Raw genomic sequence first — 14,014 nt, 5'->3', positions numbered from 1 at the left:
TGATCAAGGCACAGAGATCCAAGCCCTATGCTGCTTCAAGCCCGGGCCTCTATATTTTCATCAGTTTCCACATGATTCTAATAGACACCAAAGTTTGAGAACAGATGCCTTAACTAATCAAAGGAATTTGCAGGTGATTCCTCTCACTTGAGGATGCTGCAAAATTCCTGACCTGAAGGAGGAAAGAGCAGCATTTAAGTGACCTTGAAGCAAGAGGTGAAGTTTCAATCATACTTAAAAAAAAGTTTCAATCATACTTTGGATATGGGTGGCCAGGATATAGTGTGTTTAACCTGGGCTGCCAACTTTAAGAGAAAAGAATCCACACATATTGAGGACCAGTTTGAAAATGTAGTTACAGTACAGGTTAAATCCATTTATGGGAAATAGCATGGGAGCGAAATAATACGTTAGCTGTCACTTGGCCCATGGGAGACATTAATCATCTTCTTGGCAGAAAAATAAAACGCTTCCACACGAGTGCCTCTTCCCATCCAAAGAGACCAAAACAAAAAGGGAAGAGTTTATAATCAAGATAGAAAAAAAGGACACAACCAAGAAGCTTTTCCATTGTGCCCTGTGGGCTAAGATTTCCAACCAAAAGGCAACATCTCCTGGGCTGGAAGTTTTTTGGCATTTATACTTTCCTAGAGGGACCCTGGAGGCTCCAAGTGGAGTGGAGAGAACCGGTCCTCAGAAACGGAGCTGAGAAGTGCAAGGAAGAGAGCATGGACGTTGACACGAGGAAGAGGTGTGGTAAGGGTGGGTGGATAGCCACCATTAGATAGGAAGTGCACGGGCAGGAGCCCAGCAGAGAATAACTCTCCCCAGGAAGGAAGGGCCTCCCAAAGCCCCTCTCCTGCCCGTCTCGGCTTTTCCACTTACTCATTGATGCCTCATTTTCACATCTGGAGACCATCAACATGACCCACCAGAGAGGCCCACCAAAGGTGGCCTGTTGCCCACTGGCACACAGCAGCTGGTCAGTCCCTTGGTCACAGGCTTAACCTCAATGGGAGGAGCTGAGACCACCACCTTTAATAGTCCATTTGCCCATTCAATCCAACCTAGAAAGATGGTCTCAGTTTCCTCATTGGAAGCAAAAACACCTACCCTCAGGGGGCCACTATAAAGATTAAATTAGTTTGCATATGTAAAATTCTGAGAACCATGCGTTGAAAGTGGTGAGTACCAGATAAACATTAGTTCTTGGTATTTTGAAGCATATTCAGCACAGAAGTTAATAGTGCCAGACTGCCGGGGTTTGACTCAGGGATCTATCCATGACTAAATGTAGACTGTGAGCAAGTTACTCTGCCTCTCTATGCCTCGGCTTCCCCATCAGTAAAACTCAAATGATGAGAGTACCTTAACGCATAGGGCTGTTGGGGAAGATTAATCATTTCCTAGAAAGAGCTTGGCACAGTGCCTAGAACATAGTAAGTGCTTTGTAAATGATAGTGATTATTATGTTAGCTTTCTATGATGTGAACAGCACAAGGCAGGTATGTGGGGAGTCCCCTTCATCCTTGAGGAGCTTATAGCCTAGATCAAGAGATAAGAAATGCACAAACAGAACCAGCAGGGAGGAGCAGCACAGAATAGGGGACACGTGATGATTCTGCAAGCATGCAAACAGCGTTTCTAACATGCTCACGCACAGGCTAATGGAGTTCAGAGCGTTCTGAATACAGGGTGCATTGGGCAAGTGCCCTCTTCTTGGCTACCCCTTGGTAGGGAGTCCCAGGTCTCATTCACCTCTCAAGGCTGATCATTTCAACAGTTCTCCTGGAAAGCACTGCAGCTTCAAGAATAAATGGGGGTAGTAACCACTGTCCTCAGTTCTCATGGATGGAGTCATAAAAGTGTCAAGACACACAAGTCTCGTTGAAGTGTTGCAGGAAACCAACTGGGTTACACGCGGTGGGTAGGAGACCAGGGGTTCTAAAGTGTTCCAACACTCTGGGCACAGGAACTTGCTGGAAGTGCCATTTTAAGTAACTTTTAAAGCTAGCTGCTCCAGTGTTTGAAAGGAAATATGATGCTGAATATAAAAATTGAAAAGGGAATTGTAAGCATCACAAGGTATTAATTAATCCCATGATGCAAGATTCCTTCTGCTTAGATTACCTCTGCTTAAAGACGTATTTATCCAAGAAATTCAGAGAAAGGTAGTGAATACAGACAACGTACAGTACTTAACAAGATTCTGTGATTTTTAATCCGAACAAGGATTAAAAGACTGGAACAAATGTGATGGGGGCATGCACCAGAAGCTAGTTAACCCCTCCTTATTCCTTCCCAAGGAGGCTGACAGCTATTTTAAGTCCACAAAGTAGTCACGCTGTCTGATTTGCAACTTTGGGAATCAAGAACAATATGGCAGCTAGATGCTTTAAGCAGGCACGTAAAATGAAGATAATACACTACTAGGTCTCTGACTTATTAAAAAAACAGTGTGGGGACTTCCCTGGTGGTTAAGAATCCACCTGTCAATACAGGGGACACGGGTTCGATCCCTGGTCCAGGAAGATCCCACATGCCGCGGAGCAATTAAGCCCGTACGCCACAACTACTGAGCCTGCACTCCAGAGCCCACAAGCCACAACTACTGAGCCCACATGCCACAACTACTGAAGTCTGCACACTCTAGTGTCCGCGTGCCACAACTACTGAGCCCGCATGCTGCAACTACTGAAGCACACCTAGAGCCATGCTCCACAAGAGAAGCCACCGCAATGAGAAGCCCGCGCACCGCAACAAAGAGTAGCCCCCGCTCACCGCAACTAGAGAAAGCCCACGCACAGCAACGAAGACCCAATGCAGCCAAAAAATAAATACATAAAATTTTTTTAAAAAGAGTGTATGACAATTCCTAGATTAAAACTATGCACAGATGAAACTTAAATTGCAATCTGCAGGACTAAACAACAACAATAATAAAAGTAACGACCCACTGGGTGGCAGGCACTATGCTAGGAGTTTGCGTGCATAACTCATTTGCTCCTCTCACTAACCCTATGAGGTATGTGATACCTGTATCCTCTTTTTACAGATGAGAATACTAAAGGAGAGATGTTAAGTAACTCGCACAAGTTCACACAGCAAGTGAGGGATAGAGCCAAGATTTGAACCCAAACACAATTCGGCTCCTGAACCCATTTGTGCTATGCTGTCAACCAAATTCATGTCATAAAAACTATAAAATAGAAAATTAAAGGAAATAAAGAATTGGGGGTAAAGTGTATTAATTCATTAATAAGAACACAACAGGTTGAAAATATTTTTTTTACTAATAAATGACAATTATCTACTCCTAAAATTGGCCATGTGTTCTACACTCAAAGATTCTAATTCCATTGCATATCCATCACTGGAATTCCATTTAATTCAGGAAAAATGCTTACCTGCCACTTCCTTTGGAAGGCAGTGGCACTCTGTGAGGTAGGGGTGATGGGGATACGTCCTGGGATCAGGGACTAGTCTAGTCTCACTAGGGACTGAGAGGTACAGGCCTAAAGCAAGAGGAAAAGCTGGGAGGAGACTAGAGCCAGCTGAGGCATCTCCTACTCTTGAGTGATACAGGAGGGTCCTGGCAGTCCTTGTAGGGAGCATCTTAGAAATTATATTCATTGATTCAAAATACATTTTCTATATGCAAAGCACTGCAGTCAGCACTGCAGAAGACACAAGGGGGCAGAGTGACAGGGACCCTAATGATGACAGTGGGGGGATGAAAATCAGACAAGGGCAAGCAGCTATAATCCATAGCAGGGTCTGGTCAGTCCCTTCCAGAGAGAGGAGGGACTGGTAACATCCACTTCACTGAGTGACAGAGGACTGGGCCTAAGAGATGGATGGGGAATCACAGGGGGGCGGTTGAGGGAATGGTAGGTACCCCAGTTGGGTTGAAGCATAGGGTGATTAAAGGGAACTGTTCAAAACCAGAGAGCCCTGAATATCAGGCTAAGAATTTTTGGATCTAATATAGTAGGCTTATAAACTTTTAGTGTCTTTGAATAGAAGGATATCATAATTATATTTCAGGATAATTAACAGAGCAAAAGTTCGTAGGGTAAAGTGGAGGCCTCCACAAGGTAACTGAAACAGGATGGTAAAAGGTGATGAGCATCTGAACCAGCCAGAGGTGAGACAAGAAGGAACAGGCAGGATGCATGGATGGATATAACTGTGGAAATTCAAGGACACAACTCATTTGAAGTGGGGGGATGGGGTGGGTGTCTGGGAAAAGCCTGGCCACAATAGGTACTCAATCAACAGCCAATGAGTCCACTGCTCCAAAGTGCCAAGCTTGGTGTCTGAGAAGATGGTGGGGTCATTTAAAGAAGTATGAAGTCATCAGAGAGATTTGAATTCAACCTTGTTGAGCGACGGGGTTAGCAACATGTTCACTGGGGCAGAGATGGCCAGCAGGAAGCTAGAAATAAAGATCTGGAGTCTGGACTAGAGTTAGAGATCTAGGAGCCAACATGCATAACGAGGGGGGAGGGGGAAGGATGAAACAGAGCACTTACCTTAGAGGTCAATGTGCAGCAAAGAAGAGAAGGTACAGATGGGGGGCTATGCACGGCCAATCGAGAGCCTGCAGAGAGCTGAGTGAGGCATCCCAAGAAAGACAAGGATAGGCTGTTCAGAGAGAAAACTCAAAAAGAATGAGGACAGAGAAGGGTGACAGTAGAACAATTTCTACATGGCAGCCAGGACAGAGGTGGGAAGGACACGGCCACGGACTGAATGAATATTGAGAAATTGCGGAGAGTAGACCACTCTTTCATGAGGCTTAGCTGTAAAAGGAAGAAGACAACATGTAATGAAGAGAACGGTGGAGAGAAGAGAGTTTTCACATAGAGAAGGTCACAGCACACTCCTGGGCAGAGGAGTGAGCCAGTAGGGGGAAAGATGGAACAATGCAAAGGTGGGGTAGGGAGTGATGGGGCAATGAACAAAGACTCAGGAGAGGCGGGCTAGCAGCAGAGGGAGGGCAGATGAATCTTAAAAAGAAAGAGGGAAAAAGAAAAAAACTAATCGGACTTCATAATTTAAAACTTTTGTGTTTCAAAAGCCGATACCAGGAAAGTGAAAAGACCACCCACAGAATAGGTGAAAACACTTGCAAAGCTACTTAATGGATTTGAATACAGAATATGTAAAGAGCTCTTACAATTCAGTATTTTTTTTAAAAAAAAGACAATCCAATTTAAAAATGGGCAAAAGATCTGAATAGACATTTCTCCAAAGATGTGAAAATGGCCAATAAACACATGAAAAGATGTTCTATATCATTATTCATCAGGGAAATGCAAATCAAAACCACAATGAGATACCACTTCATACCCACTAGGCTGGCTAGAATCAAAAAGCCAGATTATAAGAAGTGTCGGTGAGGATGTGGAGAAATCAGAATCCTAACACACTGCTGGTGGAAAAGTAAAATGGTGCTGCCACATGGGAAAACAATCTGGCAGTCCCACAGTGGTTAAACATAGTTACCATTTGATCCAGCAATTTCACTCTTACCTACCTACCCATGAGAAATTTAAGCATATATCACACAAAAATTTGTGCACAAAATGTTTATAGCAGCATTATTCATAATAGCTAAAAAACAAACAACCTTAATGTCCATCAACTGATAAATGGACAAACAAAATGTGGTATACCCATACAAAGGAATATTATTCAGCCACAAAAAGGAATGGAGTCCTGATACATGCTACAATATGGATGAACCCTGAAAACATCATGCAAAGTGAAAGAAGCCAATCACAAAAACCCACATACACCATGGTTCCATTTATATGAGATGTCCAGAATAGCCAAATCTAGAGACAGAAAGTAGATTAGTAGTTGCTTAGGGCTGGGGTGGATGGGGGCGGGGAGGATGATAGTTAAAGGGTACAGGGTTTCTTTTTGAGGTGATGAAAATGTTCTAAAATTGACTGTGGTGATGACTGCACAACACTATGAATATATTAAAAACTACTTAATGGTATATTTTAAATTAGTGAATTGCATGGTATGTGAATTATAGCTCAATAAAGCTATTAGGGAAAAGGGAGTGGAGGAAAGAAGGAAGTTCTTTTTCCAAAAACAGGAAGGAAGGAGGAAAGTAGCAGAGACCAAGTCTGCAGTGTAGGGCAGGAAAGTGGGAAAGACGGAAAGGGTGGTGGGCATGGCTCCAGGCTGCTGGGGGAGCAGGATAAGGGCAGCAGGAGGTCACTGAGGAGCTAAGGGCAGCCTCAAGGCAATGAGGTGAGAGGAAGCAGATAATGATGGTCAAAGGAAGCATTCTGAAGGTTTGAGTTCCGGAAGTAGCAGCATTACGAGTAAGCGATAATAAACAATGAGTCTGATTAGGGTCTTGGACACGGATGATTGGCAAAGGTCAGCATGACAAGTTGAGTGTGAGATTCTGACCACTAAATGGACTAGGACATTTTGGGCAAAGGAGACATGGCAAAATCATGAAGTGTACAGATAAGGTAGAAATACATTTGCCCATCAAATCCCAAAACACCAGCTCCAGAGGAACACCCTGGGGCACCTGAGAGCAAAATAAGGGTGAATAAAAACAGGTATTATTTCTGAGCAGTGCTGTATCTTTGAGACCCATCGTCCCCCAAAGATTCATCTGGTCCAGGCAGAAGATAACAATGGATATTAAAGCATCTGGACAAATACCTAATAAGGTGAAATAAGCTGCACTTCAATGATGACATCGGCGAATACACCAGGGCCTCTATCTGAATCCCTACTTGTCCACAATCCTGGAAGACAGGACCCTTTGAGGGGTGGGCGGGGGAGGGGATAGTGCCCACCCAGAATATAGCAGAGTTGGTTCTGAGAGCTTTTTACCACACACCACAGGTTAGGTTTGAGTTAGAGTACCCCATTTATGGTGAACCAACATATGTAATGTCCTAATCTGGGAGCCCTCAGGATAGCGTGTTCAAGAGGCATCCACAGGTAGCCTGCTGTGTGGGGTTGCTGGAATTTCTAAAATCTACATCATGGAAACCATCAGCCAGTGAAGCCATTTAGCAAGGAGGGAATAATGGCCAGAGAATTCAGTTCAGATTTGACCAAGGACTCCCAAATCCCCCAAGTCACTCAGCAATAAGACAATGTATTTACTGCTTTCAGACCTTCTACAATTGGAAATTTCTTCCACTTGATAAATAATTTGATGTTGCTGGCTATGTATATATGTATCTGATGTTGGGGGAGGGTGTTATACACAGAAGCACGAGACAAGGTACTCAAAGAACACTCGACATCACTGGAGAAGCTACATGCAGAGGGGAAAGAACACAAAATTTTATGGTTGACCATGATCCAAGGATGGCTTTGGCAATATCTCTCATCCCACGTGCACTCTTGCACTGTGACCTTGACACTCCCCACCAAGAAGTGAAGAATACTTCTCCTCCCCTTGAATCTGAGCCAGCCTATGGCCCGATTTGACCAACAGAATGCAGCAGAAGTGACTCTGTGTAACTTTGGAGGCCAGACCTTAAGAGCTTCCACCTTCCCTGCTTGGAACACTCCCTCCTGAAAGCCAGCTGCCAGATCAAAGGGCCACCATGCTATAAGGAAATCCAAGCTACCCAATGCAGAGAACCCACACACGGAGGACTACCAAAGCACAGCCATGAGAGTGAAGCCTTCTAGGACCTTCCAGCCCAGCCACAGCAGAATGAAGCCAAGTGAGTGATCCAGTCCACACCACATGCAACAGAAGAACAGCCCAGCCAAGCCCTGCCTGAACTCCTGACCCACGAATCATGAGCAGATTAAACAGACATTGTTTTACGCCCCTGAGTTTTGGGGCAGGCTGTTAAGCAGCAACAGATAACTGAAACCAACTTGAAGCCAGGAAACTAGGGATGAGTCCTGGTTCTGTTCTCACCTAGCTATGTGACCCTGGGTCGACAACTTCCCCTCTGGACCTCAACTTCCTCATCTGTAAAATATGGAGGCTATACAAGGTGAGCTAAGGTGCTTTCCAGTTCTGACAGGCTGTGCCACACACGCCCAGATCAGTGAACGGGCTACGCAACGAGAGCTAGGAATACAGAGGGAGCTACTACTTCAGGATGAAGTTAAAGAACCATGGACGAGGAATCAAAAGGACTGGAGTGTGAGGCTTAAATGAGGCAGCACCTAGAACAATACATGGTCCATAGTAAGTGCTCACTAAATATCAGCTATAATCATTATTCTTTCATCTTATCAGTTCTGTGACTCTGGACAAGTTAATCTCTCTGATCCCCAATCCTTTCATCTGAAAAACAGAGATAACACTAGTGTCCCAATTTCCACATGAGGAAAATTGTGTGTGTGTGTGAAAGTCGCATGCAGATCAAAAATCACCTACAAACGTCAGGCATAACTATGTTATTAATACTCTTATTCTTTGCACCACTGTCATGAGAAGTCTTCTTGTCACCCAGCAAGCAGAGACAGCCAGTTGATGGCACTGGCCACCAGGAAGGCATACTGGGAGAGGAAGAGGGAGAGACAAATACAAAGAAGCCACACAAGCTTTCAAGCCGAGAAGGATTTTACCGCCCACCCACCAGCAACGGTCAGTGAGCCAGGTGTCCTTTCTGACACGGAGGGCACTACCCTTAAGAGCAGCTCCCAGACCAAGATTATATCTTGAAAGAGCCTAGCACTAAAAGTGTGAATAATTTTCTACATCAGAGTCAGAGAGGCCAACAACCTAAGGATGCCCCACCAGTGAACCGTGACTCAGACCAACCGCCCAGCATAGAGTGAACATTCCATAAAAAATATTAACTGAATAAGCATTGCATTTGAGAGTCTGAAGTCAAAGCTCCCAGGTTTAAATCCTGTCTCTGCCATACGCAGCTATGTGCACTAAAGCAGGCAACATACCCTCATTTATAAGGTATAAGGAGATCCACCTCCGGGGAAGCAGTGAGAATTACATGAAGTACTGCAGGTGAAAAACCTCTAGGATCCTACTTGATAGTTAAATGCACGGTGTGTTTTTAAGTGCACAGAACCTCTGACACCCAGATGCCCTTCAACCCTAGCCATAACCTTTTCAATCTCCGCGGCACCCTGAAAATGAGCGGCATCCATCCAAAAAGTCATTCCATCCAGTGTTGATTGTGAACAACTGCCAGCCCTTGGGAGTGAAAGACCTGGGCTCATTTTCCAAGAGTATCTGACAAGGCAGCACTAATACATTTACATTTTACAGCCTGTGCTTTTCCAAAACAAGGAATGAGTGTGGTGTGGATTTAACCCTGAAAACCCAGTGATCGTGCAGTTCCACGGACACTGCTGGGGAGGGATGTGAAAACCAGCCAGATGAGGTGCTTGCCAGGTGCTCATGAGACAGAAAAGCTTCTGCTTCCACCTCTACTCAGGTCTTGGCTGACATGATTTGAATGTACCGGTGTCCAGCATCGATTACCAAGAGCTGGGAGTTAGGACCCAGTTCTCAAGGTCAGCCCTGTCCTTTCTTCCCTACCTCGCCATTCTCAAAGCAGAACCCATGGTTCACCATGTCCCACGTCTGCATTGGGAACACAGCTGGGACCAACTGTGGTTCCCCTTCCTCTTATTGAGCACCACTGCGTGTGAATCCAGGCAAGTTACTATAGGAACTACACCACACAACCCCCAGACGTTTGCTTAGAAAAGAAACTGCATGTTGGGAAAGAGAGGGTAAGATCCAGCAAGCTGGAGGCAAGCCTGAAGCCAGTGTTTCTCAAAGTCTGGTCCCAATCACCTGCATTAAATCACCTGGAATGCTCCTTAGAGGTGCACAGTCCTGGGCTCTCCCCAGAGGTGTCAGATTAGAATTGGAGGTGGCAAGAATCTGACTCTTTAACAACCTCACCTGGTGATTCTTATGCATGCTAGGTTATGAGTCCTAGCGAGGACCAAATGCAGAGACTGTGAGAAAAGAATTAAAAGGTTAAAAAACACTTTAATTCTGATCTTTCTTCTTCTGTTCATTTTTGCAAAACAGAGCCCTGGTGAACCAAACAAGACAAAAGCCAATTTCCCAGTTTATGCATGTCCGAGAAAATTAAATCATGACGTGATGAAAACTCATACTTTAAAATTTAAAACCCTGCTCACCAAAGCAACAGGCCCGGACAAAAATTAACCCAAACATCCTATATTAGACCAACCAGCTCTATTCTGAGAGAAGCAAGATAAGATCTTGGCTACAGCCCCACTCTGGTCCCAGCCATACCCAGTAATTCAGCTCTGCATTCCACTGCAGGGTTTGATGTCTGGGGAAACAGGGGGTGCCCTCCTAGCTCTAGCAAATATGGCTGGGGGAAGGTTATTCAGGGAGAAAAAAAAAGGTGAGATTTAACAACTCACACGTCTCCATGAGAAGGAAGAATAATCGAAAGTAACTGACCACATTGGACTCATATCAGACACTCAAAAAGATGTCTCAAAAATTGAAGGAAATAGCCACCTGATGGAGTAACCCTTGCCTGAGATGCTAACACCCTGCCATCTACAAAGCCATTAAGGAGAAAAAGGGAATGAAGACTGTCTCCACATCGAAAGTACTACCTTTTCAAAACCAGAAGACACAACCTACTTGGAGGGGTAGTATTTTCTGTCACTTAACCAGTGACAGGCACACAGTAGGTGCTGCGCATCTCTGAGTCTTGGGGGGAGGGCGTCAAGCTGCAAGAAGGAAGGGCAGAAACACTATTCCCCTGTGATGGGCAGCAGGAACCCCAGCTGTAATCTCAGAAACCAGAACTCCTCACTCTGGGAAGCGCATCACGGGGGGCCAGCCTTATTCACACCTCATGGTGCAGTACAGAGGCTTCCGCCCCGCCCCCTCTCCCAAGGACGGACCTGGGGCTTGGAGCTGAAAATTCCAGTCACCCCCGATAAATTCTTCAGCAGCGGTCCCCTACTAGCTGCTGAAACTTAACATTAAGCCACAAAACTAGTAACCGGGCAGCTTTCACCACACCTCCCCCCCTTCAATGACTGGCACTTGCAAAGGAGTCGTGGCAAATAAGGCGTTTAGGAAGTGACTCTGACACCTGGCCGGGGTTACCTGGAATCTAGAAACAAAAACCACCCCTGTATTATTTTCTTCAATCAGGAAGCAGGTATTCCCCCTTTAAACGACCTTCCTGAAAGCACCTCTCCCAAGGGATCCCAACAGGTAAATAACACCAAAGCTTCCCTAAACCGATTCTGAAGAACCACGTCCAAGCTGCGCTCACCCACTGGCTTCTCCTTCTCGGAAGGAGGGATCCGGGAAGTAACTCAATCAGTCCTGGATGGGTAAGGATGGGGGAGTCTGCAGGTGGGAGGAGGGGGGTGAAGCAATACCGCTCAAACTTTGCAGTTGCTCTTTAGCAGTTCTGGGCAGGAGCCCGCGGAATTCTATACAGAGAAGGGGAGTCACCCTCCCTAACAGAAAGGCCCCCAAATCAGCCTAACCCACCAGCTCTGCGTCCGGGATGGCTGCGCATCCCGTCCACTCACACATGCCCCTCCGGGGCAGTCCCCTCCCTGGGGCCCCCTCACCTTGGCCTCGAAGCAGATGCCGTGCTGGAAGGCGTCCTCGTTGTGCAAGGGGATCCGCAGGTCGTGCCCATCGTCCACAAGGTTGTACTTGGTTTTGCTGGGCATGGTGACCCGCGGTGGACCGGCTCCTCCAGAGGCGGCGGCGGCGGTGGCAGGAAGGGGCTGGCGAGACCCAGGGAAGGGGAGGCGAGAGCTGGGGGCGACGGCGCGCGGAGGGGGCGCAAGCGGAGGGGCGCCCTGGCCGCGCGGCGGCCGTGGAAGCCGGGACTCGGAGCGACGCCGAGGGCCGGGCTGCAGCGGGCGGCGCGGTTGCGGGCGACGCGAGCGGCGCTGTGGCCGCGCAATTCCTACCGGCGAGGAGGGCGGCGAGGGCGGCGAGGGCGGCGGGGGCGGCGGCGGGAGCGGGCGGCGCGACGAGCGGGCTGGGGGAGGGGAGCAATGGGCGCGCGGCCCGCGGCGGGACTGGGCGCGGCACTGGCCCGGGAGCAGTGGCGCGGACAGCCCGGGACGAGGAAGAAAAGGCGGCGGCGGCGGCAGCGGAGCGGGGTGCCTGTCACGGAGACGCCGGATCAGCCGCCGGCGAGCGGCTCCTCCTGCGGGGTGGGCCCGGGCCGGCTCCTCCCGCGGGGCGTCCAGGCCCCGCCCGCCGCCGGGGCCGCCCCCGCGCTGCCCGCCGAGCAGGTGAAAGTCCCCGAGAGCGCCGCGCCCGGCCCTGCCCGCGTCCAGCGGCCCGACCCCGGGAACTTCGCCCTGGCCCTAGGCAGCCGGGGTCTCAGGAACCCGGGCTCGGTCCTGTTTTTGTTTTTTGCAGTCAGAGTCTGAGCGAAGCTACTGATAGCAGCAGCGGCGCCTTGGATTTTCTGTTTTTGTTTTTTGTTTTGGGAGGGGGAGGGGCGGTGTTTATTGTTTTGTTTTTATGTTTTACCAGAAGGCCCAAGTCCTGGCCCATATATATATTCAGATCTGCACTGAGAGTACCCTTTTCTCTGGAGAATCAAGACTGCACCCAAATGGGAGAGTATCGCAAGTGCTTTGTGTTCGTTCCTTTGAGCAGTGATTTGTGACTTGTGTATTGGGGGGGTTGTGGAGATGCCTTTGGGGATGGTTTTAGTATTTAAAAGCCATCAGCCTTGTGGAAATGGAGTAGGCCAAAACAGAGTACTAAGGACAAAAGAATCCACCGCCTTTTTATTTTCTTGAACAACCTATAACCGGGTATGGACAAAATGAGCTTCCAAGTTATTTCTGTCTTCTATTATTCTTCCTATCTTAGTAAGTGCTTGAGTTCAGTTTGCCTATTGTTAAAAGGAGGCCCATTCACTTTTCTCCTTTACATCAAGAGTTTTTTGCCGGGCAAAAATGTGCAAAGGGGGAGGCCAAAGGGGCAGTTACTGACCAATTATTTAGTATCTATCAAACCCCATGGGTAGAGGTACATGATAACTATGATTTCCATGGCTTAATATTACCCCAGAGTCACCAAAAGCAACCAAACAGGCCGGTGCCAAGGCCAGCCCAACCTGAGATCACTGAGACCAGATGGTCAGCTCCTCTGTTGAATTCATCAACTTAAACCCGCTTTTAATACCTTGTGGACACATCCACCCAGGGCAACCTGAGATCCAAACATCATTGACTGCTTGTTGTATAGTCAAGGCTTGGCGTCACCATAAAGCATCACAATGAAATTACTTGCAAAAGGCATGTCTTCCTATACTACTTCAATGATAAATTTATGTAAGAGAATGCATTATTGCCATAATTATATTTCTGATTTTGTCCCATAGTGCTAACATACAATTGCCCTTTCCTATATATTGCCTACTCCCTATCTGTTGAAATTACTGCTCAAGATGTAGCATCTTCTGGCATATCTCCTTATATAAAATAAAGCTGATGACTAAGATTAATCACATATATTATGCTGTATAAACTTTATTCATAAATATTAGTAAGAACCAAAAATAATTTGCACTGAGGAAATGCACCACTAACCTTTTTATAAATACAGGACATGAAAGTCTAATCAGGCATGTTTGACTCTTTGAATGTCACCGTGGTTTTAATATGCATCATAATGCACTCTCTAAAACCTGGCACAGGAACTCAACAACTAAAAGGCAAGACCTTAAGTACTTCATTTACATCTCATATTCCCTCCTGAATTTAAAAAGTCTTCTGAACTCCAAATGGCCTTTTTTTCTAGATTAACTTGGGTCCCACTGGACTGCTACATTTACCAGAATTTCATATCTAACTCTGTAACACATTCTTTGTAGACCAGACACAAAAAAAAGCTAAAGCCCCAAAGATATTTCAGGATCTAGTATAGAGACTACTACATGGTAGACATCCAATAATTATTTATGGAATTGAATAATAATAATAGCTAATATTCATTGAGCTTTCTCTATGTGTCAGGCATTGTTCTTAGAGC

The 14,014-nt window shown here is 46.6% G+C and overlaps 1 protein-coding gene across 2 annotated transcripts in view; it reads right to left on the bottom strand.

Annotated features, from left to right (window-relative positions):
- The window catches only part of C1H1orf226 (chromosome 1 C1orf226 homolog), a 312,030-nt gene extending 299,906 nt beyond the window's left edge, over positions 1-12,124 (bottom strand). For both annotated transcript variants that reach the window (XM_007171683.2, XM_007171682.3), the window contains exon 1: positions 11,578-12,124. In XM_007171683.2, the coding sequence (XP_007171745.2) occupies positions 11,578-11,682 (105 nt within the window). In that variant the 5' untranslated portion in view covers positions 11,683-12,124. The remainder of the gene's footprint in view (positions 1-11,577) is intronic.
- Between the last annotated feature and the right edge of the window lie 1,890 nt (positions 12,125-14,014).

Source organism: Balaenoptera acutorostrata, chromosome 1, assembly GCF_949987535.1.
Source record: "Balaenoptera acutorostrata chromosome 1, mBalAcu1.1, whole genome shotgun sequence".
Classification (NCBI taxonomy): domain Eukaryota; kingdom Metazoa; phylum Chordata; class Mammalia; order Artiodactyla; family Balaenopteridae; genus Balaenoptera; species Balaenoptera acutorostrata.
The sequence above is the reverse complement of the archived record's forward strand: the minus strand, read 5'-3'. Positions and strand labels throughout refer to the sequence as shown.